Genomic DNA, 12,317 nt, shown 5'->3' with positions numbered 1-12,317 from the left:
AATACTATAATTGACCTTTTATTTAAACTTTCAATAACAATATCATAATATCAAAAACATAATAACGCATTAACTGTTTTTGTTAAAGCAGTTTAATTAAATATCCTCGTTCTTTTTATGTTACATTTGGCAGTTGGTTTTTCTATTTAACTTTTAGAACTTTTTAAAAATTTAACTTAACTAAAAAACTAATAAGTTACGAAACCAACGAACCGAAACGTTTTCCACTTCGCCGAGGAAGCGGAGACTGACGGACTGGAGCGCGTCCTCGGGCCACTCGTGGAACCAGTCTATGGACGTGCAGTTGACCACTCCTGGAAACTTCCTGGCCCTGACCCGCAGCTTGTTGCCCACCGGTGAGAAACACAGCGCCACCTGGGTGTTTGAGTTGTAATTTTTTTTAATAACGAGTATAAAAAATAACTACAACAAATTATTTATAACTATAACTTTTGTACTGCAAAAAAAAAGAGGTAACTATCGTAAACTCTAACAATTTATTCTAACAAAAACCTTGTTATTAAATTAAATTATTGATTATTGTGTGTTCTGTAATAATTATTTATTCGAACTTTAGTGCGTATAATATAACTGATTGATTTATAATGGTAATTTATTTGAACTTTTATGCGTATAATATAATTATAAATAGAATAAAATTTTTACTATGTATACTTTTATTCCGGTTCAAAAATTAATAATTTTCTAACATTCAAAATTCTTTATTGTGACAAAAATCTTGCTTTCAAATAATTTAAAACAGCAAAATAATAGTCATATATAGTGATTTAAATTTTTACATGTATTTCTTGAACTTTCATAGCTCCGTTGAAACGTTTTAATTTGTTAAAGCACAGAAACATGTGTTAATGTATTAAAGAAAGAGTACTATTTAAATTGAAGTTATTATTAATTATACGTATGCATTACATTTTACATTTTGTATAAAGCAAAGCAAATAAACAACTGTCTTAATTTCTAATACCTTATTGTGAAAAATATTGCTTTAAAATAAATTAGAACCGCAAAAAATGTCACCAAAAAATTACATTTATTGAAATTTCAACAGACCTTCAAATTTTTCCTGACGCGCTCGATGAAGAACTTCCAGCAGTTCTCCCGCGTGTCGACCAGCCCCATCCCCTTCACCTCGTTCCGCACCCCCGATATCACGTTCTCCACCTCGTCGTCCGGTAGCAGGTTGGGGATTTCCCCCGTGCTGAGCATGTCGTTCACCAGGACCAGGAAGCGCTCGTCGGCGACCTTTGATTAAAAAATCAGTGTTTTATATGTATGACAACATAATTAACAGGAAAATTCCTAATTGAGGTTTTAAAACAGCTACTTTAAACATAAAACGTAGTTAAAATAATTCTCATTTTAAATTCTTTTTTTTTAAATAAAGATTTTTAAACGCTTAGTATGTCAAAATAAACTGTAAACAACATAATAAACCACTAACAATTAAATGGACATTTGTAATGTTGCCTAAAGTCGGCGACTTTTTAGTTAAAACTCAATTAAATCTTTAATAGAAAGCTGTGAGCGTTTTTTAAAGTGAAACATGTAAACATAAAAAATATGTTTGACTTTTCATAAAATTATTTTAACATTAAAATTAAAAACATAAAATTTTAAAAGTTCGTCAGATTAATTAAGATTTTCAAGTGGTTGGTTTATTAAGGAAAAACTGTAAAATACATAAACGCTAATTAGTTTTGTACCTTAAAAAGCTTATAGTGAATTTATAATTTTCACTATACAGGCTGCAAAACTTATAAACTAATGTAAAGTTTAAAAAAACAATACTGGGTTTTTTAAATTTGTAGTTAAACACAATTTTGACATTGAATGTATTATATTATTTACAAAAACTGTAAAAGAACTTCAAAAAACAAAATTACCTGAGCATCTGTCAACAGGAACAAGACTCCGAGATTTTTCAATCCAGCTTTCAAGAAGAGTGCTCCGAGATCGATCTGACAAAATAACATATTAGCTTTAGCACATAATAAATCTGCTTAGCTTTTACACGAGTTGCTAAACTAGTAATATATTAAAATCAAACAAGTAGCAGTTAATGCGTCTTGGAAAGATTGCAAATAAATCTCACTTTCAGATCTGGTATACCGTAGCCTTTTCTCAGTGTTATTTGGAACACGTCCAGCCCACTGATGTAAGCCGCCAGCCTGGACAAACTCTGCTTGCCGCTTCCACCGACTCCGACTAGCAACGCGTAACCCCGCGGCGACTCGAATATTCGGTTGATGCGGCAACTGTTGTGTTTTAGGAAAAAGTGTTTCTTAATAATTTATATGGATTAGCATAAACCATCCTTCTACCAAAAAAAAATCCACTTGTTTTTTATACGTTCATAAAAGTTGATATGTTTTAAACACGTTTTTTGTAGAATGGCAAAAAACAGAACATCGATTAAATTACAATATTATAAAAATTTGAATGGTAAGTTATAAAATAACATATTAGCTAATTAACAGCTATTTAATAATTTTAAGCAACAACTTCAACATTTCTTTTTTCTCCAACAGTTAATAAAAACTTTGAAACACAACAGCAAATTTTTCAAATTCTTTCAAAAGTTAAAAATATATAGTTTATACTTTAAACATAGATTTCAATATTTCGAAAGAAAAAAACAAACAAACATATGGGACATAGCGTCTTCGAACAGTACGAGGTTCATGGCGGCGTTCATGTCGTTGTAGTTGTCAAGGGCCTCGTTCAACAACTTGCCCAGTCCCTCCCAAGTTCGCATGGGGCAGTACTTCGGGTCGCCTATGCCGTCCGCAAAGTGGCAGAATATGTTCGGGTTGGGTCGGACCTCCTCAAGTTCGATGTCCTGCATTAGTGTTATTTTTTAATAAAAGTTTAATGTTTTCAACTAACTTGTTAGCATTAGAACTAGTTTTTGTAGAAAATAATAAAAAACTTTAAATTATTAGCAGCTCTTATATTGCAACCATAAAAAGTTTTTTAAATCACTTAAATGTTTCAAAATAATATCAAAGTTATAGTAGTTAGAAAAATTATAAAAACTAAATTTTAGAATATTTATAAGAACAGTTTATTGGATATACAAGTTATATTTTATAAACTATTTACTTCTAAGTTGAGTGTAATCATTGGTAACAAACATATAAATTTTTTGTGTAAAATTTGTTTCAAAAATTTATTCAACAAACAAGTCACAAACTTCGAAATGCTTTTTAGTGGCATCAACAGCCAGGTCGTTGAACATCTTCATGTCCTTTTCGTCGATCAACTTGTCGTGATAAACCCTCGATGATTCGTGCAGCCACAACTGGATAACGTCGTTCACACCTTTAATCGCTTCCACTGGCGCGAACAATATTCCCTTGAAAATTGTTTACTAGATTTATTACGAGCAGTTTCTATTTGTTTAAAGTTAAGCTGAGTTTAGACACTAATTTCTTGTCGAGACTCGGCTTTCGAAACACTTTAACTCAAATTTTAATTGTAGTTGTCGTTCTAAACGATGCCGGCCCGCAAAAATGCAAATTTTAAAACACTTTATAATAGAAGTATAATTTTACATGAAAAATTTTATGAAACTTTTTTTTTCACAAGTACCAAACTTAAACCAGTTTTAATAAACAACTCAAACATTTCTTTTTTCTTCAAGGGCTAAAAAAAATTTCAAAACATAACAAGAAATTTTTCAAATGCTTTTAAAAGTCTAAATTTTTTTTATTAATACTCAAACTGATCTCAAACTGACTTGGAAAATGTAGAAATTTTTTTAACTTTTAATTAAAACAAAAAACTTTTTAAGAAACTATTCTCGCAAACACCTTTCAAGATTAAATAAACTTTTAGTAAAAAACTTAAACAACTCTTTTACTTTTTAAGTAACAAAACCTATAAACCATTACAAAAATGTGTGCATAAAACATTTAAGGGTACCAATTTTTCGCAGTTATCATTACTGCAAAACCAAACCAACTCTTAGTAACAGCTTTAACTTTTTTTTAATAATCTAGCAAAAACCTTATTTAAAAAAAAACCGTAGCTAATTATTCTCAAATTATACATTAATTATAATTAATTGCACAAACATTCTCATTTCTATTTATACTCATCTTAAAACCAACTTGGAAGATGTTGGAGAGGTCCCTCAGGTTGAACACGTAGTGAAACTTGACCGCGGTGGGGAGGAACACCTGCGCCACCCTTGTGTGCAGGTAGAGGGCCGCCTCTATCAGGTTGTCCGCTTGCTTCTGTATCTGCGTTGAAAACGAGTTGTCCTTCAGGTGCTGGTTCAATATCGAGCTGAAAATGGTCTTGAGCGCGCCCTTGCCGGGAAAGCTCAGAGCGAACACGCAGAAGTGACGCTGTGTGTGGAAATATTGTAGTTGAACAAAAAGTAACCTTAAATAAAACTGGACTAATGTTTCGTTTAGTGAAATTTTTTATAAATATTATAAAGTCATAAAAAATTTGAGTACGCACTATAATATTATTCTACATAAAAAGAAAAACCAACGATAATAAATTTGTTTTAATCTTAAAATATTAACATCTAATTTTGAGATACCAGAAATAAATATACTGTACCTCTGCTTTAAAACTTAAATTAAATAGTTTTTGTACTAATGAAAAATAATAAATATAAATAAAATAAAGTACCATCTTTATTTTTCAGAGTACTTTTAAATAGGTTTATCTTCAATTTTTTAACAAACTCCACAAAATTTATTTTTTTAGCTTAATTTACAGCACAACTTAAATAAGCTTACAAAAGTGATAATATTTAACTAAACTTTTACAAACCTGCAATCTCGAGCTGATAGTGAATGAACCGGCTGTGGGGTTCATACCGACTACGTACTGAACATTGTGAATTTCCTTCAGTGTAAGTTTCGATCTGTCATACCTGTTCGTATGGAGAATGTTTGTAAGAAGATCCAAATATTTTCATAAGTTTATTCAAAGATTTAACATATTAATATCATAGTTTGCTCAATAGTAAATCAACAAAGTATATCTTTACTTCAGTAATTTTTTTTTTATTTTTTTTTTGAGAACAATGTTATGCTGAAAAAGCTCATCAGTACAACAAATCGATAGTTCTATTCAAATAGAATAAACATAAAAAAAAACAAACAAACTATATTTTTAAACAAACTTATTTTCAACTTATGTAAACACTAAACACATATTTTTGAGATCTTATCTGAAAGATCTTAATTACAATAAATTCTTTCGTTCAACAGTTATAACTTAAATCTTAAAAAAAGCATTTAAAACGAGTAAATAATTTTTACAGTTTTCTATATAAACAAATACCAGTGAGTGTAGTCCATGTGCTGCCTGATAAGGGTGTGGGGTTGCACGGTTCCGTAGGTGTCCACCTCCGGCATGTTGATGTCGTCTATGAAGTACACCAGCCGTTTCGTGCCTGGCGGACCGTAGTTCCTGCCCGCCTTCTTCTCAAGCGGCTTCTCCAACACCGCTGTTAAGTTTCATTGTATACAAAATATTATTTTAATGCATATTTCTACAAAGGGTTTTTTAAACAATGTGAACGTATTTTGCAGTGTACTTTTTTTTTAACTTGCACAGTATATTATGCCCACAATAAGTTTCAATTTCAATTCAAAATAACTCAAGCTGAATCAAAATGACACAAATAGAAAAAAAAATTTTATTAAAAAAAGTATTTTCCTACCTTGCAGCATCTCGGAGGTGGTGTAGTAGTTGAAGGGGACGTTGGCAACGGCGTAGTGCTCGTCGTCAAGCAACGACAGCTTGTTGCCAATGAGGACCGACTTGCCGGTGCCCGCGTTTCCCACCAGCATCACCGGCCGTCGCTTCTCCATCAGCAGGTCGACGAAGAACTTCACCCGGATCGTTTCCGAATTGTGGACCAGTTGCGCCTGTTTGATTGGTGGATTGTTTTTATCCAAATTTTGTGAGGTATATTTTACAGGTTGAATAAAAATTTTAAGCTTAATTTTGTTCAACTATTTTTTTAAATCTAACAGTTTTCAAGAACTCTATCAATTATACAACCGGCTTTTTAAGTTGATAAAAACGCTGACCCATGTTACCTTAATGAGGTAAATTTCTTCATTTTTTGATAAAAATCAAATGGTTTTAAAGAACTTTATCAAATATAAAAATGCTGAATTTCGAAATAATTTTATAGGTATAATTTTAACTCTTTTAAGATACGTTACAGAAACATTATAAAGACAATTTCAACCAAACAGGTACCTGCAAAGGCATGTCCGGATCGAGTTCGAACTTGGGCACGACTTCGGACCACGGGATGAACTTCTTGGTCTCGTTGTCCACCACGTAGTCGAAGACCGTGCCCTGGGAGGGAAACTTGACCGTTTTGAACTCCGTCGTCCACCACTTGCTGAATTCAACCCGATGGTCCACCAACTGTTGTTTTAAAAATATTTTTTATAACATTTAAAAACTTACCTTATTAAAAATAAATTTTTGAAATAATTGTGATGTTTGATGGACTGGCGTATAAACTTTTATATCATGAGCTAACGGTTTTTAGAGAAATTTTCAAACATATTATTTCGCAAATAAAGCTTACTAGTTTTTTAATATAAAAGAAAAAAAAATCAAAAGTTATCTGAAATACCTGATCTTGCAACTAACTATCAAAATAAAGCTAATAGTTTTAAACAAACAGTTTTTTTAAACTCAGAATAATGAAATCTATTTAAAACACCTGATCCTGGAAAAGGGAGCCGCCAAACGCCCAAATGGCGGCGAAGACGAAGTACAGCTCGTACAGGTCCTTGGGGCAGTCGGGAGGGGTGTTCTGGGGGGTGAGGATCACCTCCAACAGGTAGCACAGCATCTGGATCATCGACTGCTCCGGTATTGGGATGATCGTCTTGAACCTGTTTGGAAAGTAATTATTTTCAATTTTGAAAAACTAAACTTTTTGTACTTTTTTTTCTTTTGGTTATTATTCTACTTGCTTGCTGACGAAGCATTTGAAATTACATCAAGCAATTATGATGAGTCTAAAATAAAAAATTCGCTGAATAGCTTTATATATATATATATATATATAATTTAATGAAAAGACGATTTTAAAAATGATGGAACATATGTTTCATAAAGACAAAAAAGATTGTCTCTAATCTTCAGTCAGTTCAAATTTAAAATAAAAAGAACTTTGGTAAACAAAGATGCAAAAGTTTACAAAAGAACAAAAACAATATGACATAAGAATAAATTATTTTAAAGCCCTTCAAGTGGGCTCAGTAGAAGGTGTTCAAGTTTGAATATTAACCTTATTTTATATATATATATATATATAGCAACTAAGATAAAGACAAAAATGGGATTAGTCTTGAAACTGTTTGGAAAGTAATTAATTTATTTTCAATTTTGAACAGTTGAGTTTTACGCCTTTCATACAAAAAAGACTTAATTTTTTTTCTTTAATAATAGCTTTTAAAACAAGTTTCTATTTTACAAGACAGATCTCTACGGGAAAGAAAAAAATAAATCTTTATGTTAATTGTTGTTAAGAAGAAGTTATTCAATCACATTGTAATGTAAATATTTTAATTAAAAAAATAGTTTTAATTTAGTAAGTAATAAAAAAAGTAACCTGGTTTTGAAGGCTTCGATGATGATGGGAACGTACTTGTCGAACAAAATGGTCAAATTGGCTCGTTCGCTCTGAACCTCCCTTGCGTCCAACCAGCTTGATACGGGAGGGTTCCAACCGAGATCCGCTGGATTAACGAACAGGATACCAGCCCTTTGGTAATTTATTGTTGACTTTATGAAAATAATTTTAGTATTTCAGTTACATAATTCTCTACAATTTTGTTTAGGAAAAAAAAACAAGGTGTTACGTGTTAAACAGTTTTAAACTTTTCAAATACTTTATTTATAAAGATTTAATTTGATACATATTCAAGTATATGGTTTAATTTTCACTACATATTAAAACTGATAATATTAATTGAAATAACTTTAAGCATAACATAACTTGATATAAATACAAAAATCAATTACCTTGATACCAGCCCTTTGGTAATTTATTGTTAAAATTATAAAAGTAATTTTGGAATTTAAGTTACATAATTACATATAATTTTGTTAAGGAAAAATATAATTATACAGCAACTTTAAGCATGACATAAATACAAAATCCAATCACCTTGACACAGTGGCGGGTGTGGCGGCTTTCAGGTGGCTGATTTCAAACAACAACCTCATGCTCGGAGTGAGGGGTATGCGCTCGTTGCTCGCTAATGTGAGAACCTGAAAGTATACAAAATTGTTCCAATGCGCAGTGTTATGTAATTTTTTTTTAACTTTGATTATGGTACTAATAACAAACGAAAGCAGTTAGCCTTTCGTTGAAAAAAACGTTAAAACTTATTAGAAGCTAATAGCGGTATAACTGAAACAAACTTTATCCTATTAAAGTAAACCATCATATAGACGTACTCTACAACAACTAGACTAATATTCAAAAAACAGTTTATCCGATCATAACTTTCAACCAACCTTATTATCGTCCATGACAGTGTTTAATGATTCGATCCACATGGGGTCGATGTCACCATCAAGCACGATCCACTTGGGTCCATCGTGAGTAACGTTCGATAAGTCCCTCATTATTGTGGAGAACAAACCGTCCTTCCACTCACGAGTCGCGGGATTTATTATACCTAATAGTTTGTTTTTTTTTTGAAAAAAAAACTTTTTTTAATAAAACTTTTGCTATAAAACGTTTTTAAACTTATTTACAGGCAAACTTTCAACTTAAACATTTATTACTTTTAAACACTTTTAAGTAGCAGGAGTTACTATACCTGTTATAAGTAATGTTTAAAAAGAATCTTTTAATAACACGTTTTTTGTAAAAACACTTTAAAATTTTTATTTCATATTTATCTGATAAACTATTATTATTAAACGCGTGACTTTATGCCTGATAACTATAAACTACATTTGAAAATAACCTTATGAATATTTTAAAAGATTTTGTATAAATCGTTTTGTAACTATGAACTATTAAGTTATCAGATTGAATAGTTACTACAATTAGCACTGTTTTAAGTTTGATTCCCTATTCTGATAAACTATTATTTAAAACTTACGAATCTAAAATGCAAATAAAAACTGTATAAAAAATATCAAACCGAAAAGTTCATCGTTAGTTACGGCTTTTGGATTCAGGTCGACCCAAACTGGTTTTCTCTTCATATTTTGGTAAGTTTTGTTCAGTGCTTTCAAAACCTGAAAATATTTTAACATTTAAGTTGTTGTTTATTGTTCAAGTACAATTATAGTAGTTCTTATAAAAATTGTACATATCTAAGCTCTTAAATTTTTATTTAAATAAACCAATTATCTTATAAAATAAATTTTATCTAAGAATAATACTAATATGATCTCCAAACAAAAAAAAAAAAAGCTTTTAATATATATAAATTTTAAAAACTGGATACATACAAAGTAACAGTTTTCATAAAATGTGCATCTTACAAAATAAAACTGTGCCTTAAGTACCTGGGATTTTCCGGTACCGGCGTTACCGATGACGAACACGGAATGTCTGACTGACAACAATTCTTCCAACTGAACAATCTTCAGCAAGAAGTTGTCTTCCGGCTGCAACTTCATCTCGATCATCGATTGCTGTAATTACAGTAAGATTTTAATAATTTACAAAATTATTAATATTAAAATTAAGGATCGGTCAAGCATATTAAAAGCAACTTCTTGCTTATTTTTATAATAGCAGAATAATAAGCCAAACACAGAATGCTTTTCAAAAGAAAATTTAAAAATTGTAACAATTTTTTTTCTACTTTAATATTTAAGCTAATCAGTTTACTTTGACAAAAAATTAAAATCCAGAAAACAACTCTTATGTTCAACCGGAACCCTGCAAATCTCAACACACCTTAACAATCTTCTCAAACTCGGGATCTCTCTTCCTGGGAACGTCGATTGCGGGGAACAGATCTCCGATCAACCCCATGAAGACCGGCATGTCATCGGTGACTATCTTCGGTATGTTGAAGTCGCGCAACGCTCTCATAAGGACCTTAGTTGAAATTAATGTAAAAGTATTTTTAAAACAAAAACATTCTGAAGAGGCACTAGTTGTTGTTAAATAAACAATTGTGAACGCCCTTATTAAAGAAACTGTTGTAAGGAAACCTTATATGTAAAGACAATTTTTAAAAGTTTTATTAATTTTTAACCTACTTATTCGTAAGATGTCAACTTTTTGATATGCTTCATACTAAAACTAAGTAAAGAAACAAAGGTAGTCACTGTAGTGTAAGATTTTAATTCAAAATATCTACAGAAACAGTATAAAAACAAACCTGGTCTTCAGCCCTGCCGGGGTCGCTTCTCTTCAGCGTGCCGGCCACCACCAGCACGGACTTGATGGCCCTCAGTCCCCAGTCGTAGTGGTCCTGCTTGCTAAGCAGCTCCCTGCATAGGGTGTACAGGGTGATGAACTTCCTGGCTAATAATCTGTTGTCGATGAACCCCTCCGCCACCAGCATGATCTCGCATATCATGGCGAAGTCGGGCACCACCATCGCGCACGGCCTGTTGTTTGGAAACAGTATTACTGAAAATGCTTTTTCAACTATCTGTACAATCACTCTTCAAATGACTACATCCGACCAATACAGCTTACATTAAGTACACTTGAATGTATCTTTTACCAAATTACTACATTTGGTAATAGTTAATATTAAGACTTATTTGTAGCTTATACTTTTATTAAGCAATCTCGTATAAAATTACTAAGTTCGATTAATACAGCTTACGTTAGGAGCAAAACCTATTTTGTATTTTATTGCTTTACAAAGAGCTGTTTTTCAGCCAAACATTGTAACCTAAACAAAGTTTAACTTTTTTTTGTTAAATTAAATAGTAGATGATTAATTAAATATTTGTCATTTTTTATCAGCCATGTTGCTTATATATGCACCTCAAGCACACAATCTTGTACTTTTTAAAGCTATCCTCAAACAAACAGTTTATATTTTTCATAAAGTTTTTTAAATCTACTGACCTGAAAAGAGCCTTAAGATTTTCGGGAAGTTCGGTTCTTCCGGCGTACCCGGGGTTCATGGTTATGAACAGGCCGACCGTCGGAACCAGATTGATCTCTTCTCCCAAGAAGTCGAACCTTTCCCGTTTCTCCTTGATCGCGTCTTGTATACACTTGACCTGAAAGTTTTACTGATAGCTATAATTTGATATACTTGATTAACACTTGAGACTGTTACAGTTAGTTTGCTTAATTATTTCACAACTTGCTGTAAACTGTTTTTTAATAAAATTAAAACCACTAACTTGCACAGCCACCACGGACAAGACTTCAACGGAAATCCTGTTGAACTCGTCGAAACATCCCCAAGCTCCGGTTTGCGCCAAGCCCTAGATAAAACATGGATTTAATACTAGATTCTAACTTACTAAATAAATAAGTCGCTTCATTTTCACTTTTTACCATCAACATGCACTTATTATGATACAATGCTTTTGTTTAAAAAAAATACCTAATAATCTAGTTATTATCACTTTAACTTCTAGAAATCAATTTAAATCTTACTTTTAATAAAAGATCCGGATCGGGCAGTTCACTATACTTAAGACAAACAGTTTTAGTTGTAAAATAAGTAAAGTTGTAAAAAATTAATATTTCAACAAACACCGTCAGCATCACCCACATACCTAGTAAATGTAAATGAAACAACATACTTTCGCATTTTTAAACCGTTTTTTTAATAATTTTCACCTTGTATATGTTTCCGCACGATTTGTAGTCCATCTGCTCGCTGCAGTTGAACACGTACACCATTATGCCCAGCGCCCTGCCCAGGTCCTTGGTCGTCTCGGTCTTCCCGGTACCCGCCGGCCCCGCGGGAGCCCCGCTCATCGTCAGGTGGAGCGATTGCGTCAGCGTGATGTAACAACTGAAATGAATAAAGTTAGTCATATTTCATAACCTGAAGTTTTAATTGCTGAAAATTTGAAATCTAAACATTAAACTTAATATATAAAATTGCATTAACAGTATTTTGTTTTTATTAATTAATTTTTTTTTTATAATTTTGCACTTTATTAAATTTTCCCAACTTAAAGATAAATATAACTGTAACATCTTTATTCAACTTATTTAGAGCTTATAGAAGTTTTGTCAAAGCTCTTTTTCTCCACAAACAACAATTTACTGATCAGTAAGTTTGTTAAAGAGCCTTGAACTCATTTTATAAAACTTTAAAAAAAATTCTACACATAAT

The 12,317-nt window shown here is 31.7% G+C and overlaps 1 protein-coding gene across 1 annotated transcript in view; it reads right to left on the bottom strand.

Annotated features, from left to right (window-relative positions):
* Window positions 1-12,317, bottom strand: part of LOC145848571 (dynein beta chain, ciliary-like) — a 52,957-nt gene that overhangs the window by 20,559 nt on the left and 20,081 nt on the right. Inside the window, exons 39-60 of the mRNA XM_082953953.1 lie at window positions 11,813-11,990; window positions 11,368-11,451; window positions 11,084-11,241; window positions 10,380-10,611; window positions 9,950-10,093; window positions 9,553-9,681; window positions 9,183-9,279; window positions 8,545-8,708; window positions 8,192-8,295; window positions 7,634-7,786; window positions 6,737-6,911; window positions 6,259-6,432; window positions 5,711-5,918; window positions 5,329-5,494; window positions 4,813-4,915; window positions 4,134-4,373; window positions 3,215-3,376; window positions 2,667-2,860; window positions 2,114-2,276; window positions 1,905-1,979; window positions 1,072-1,263; window positions 214-375 (exon numbers count right to left, since the gene is read on the bottom strand). Coding sequence (XP_082810079.1) covers window positions 214-375; window positions 1,072-1,263; window positions 1,905-1,979; window positions 2,114-2,276; window positions 2,667-2,860; window positions 3,215-3,376; window positions 4,134-4,373; window positions 4,813-4,915; window positions 5,329-5,494; window positions 5,711-5,918; window positions 6,259-6,432; window positions 6,737-6,911; window positions 7,634-7,786; window positions 8,192-8,295; window positions 8,545-8,708; window positions 9,183-9,279; window positions 9,553-9,681; window positions 9,950-10,093; window positions 10,380-10,611; window positions 11,084-11,241; window positions 11,368-11,451; window positions 11,813-11,990 — 3,457 coding nt within the window. The remainder of the gene's footprint in view (window positions 1-213; window positions 376-1,071; window positions 1,264-1,904; window positions 1,980-2,113; window positions 2,277-2,666; window positions 2,861-3,214; window positions 3,377-4,133; window positions 4,374-4,812; window positions 4,916-5,328; window positions 5,495-5,710; window positions 5,919-6,258; window positions 6,433-6,736; window positions 6,912-7,633; window positions 7,787-8,191; window positions 8,296-8,544; window positions 8,709-9,182; window positions 9,280-9,552; window positions 9,682-9,949; window positions 10,094-10,379; window positions 10,612-11,083; window positions 11,242-11,367; window positions 11,452-11,812; window positions 11,991-12,317) is intronic.

The sequence above is a fragment of the Thalia democratica genome, chromosome 1 (genome assembly GCF_965202585.1).
Source record: "Thalia democratica chromosome 1, ktThaDemo2.hap1.1, whole genome shotgun sequence".
Classification (NCBI taxonomy): Eukaryota; Metazoa; Chordata; class Thaliacea; order Salpida; family Salpidae; genus Thalia; species Thalia democratica.
This window is presented reverse-complemented; position numbering and strand designations above follow the sequence as displayed.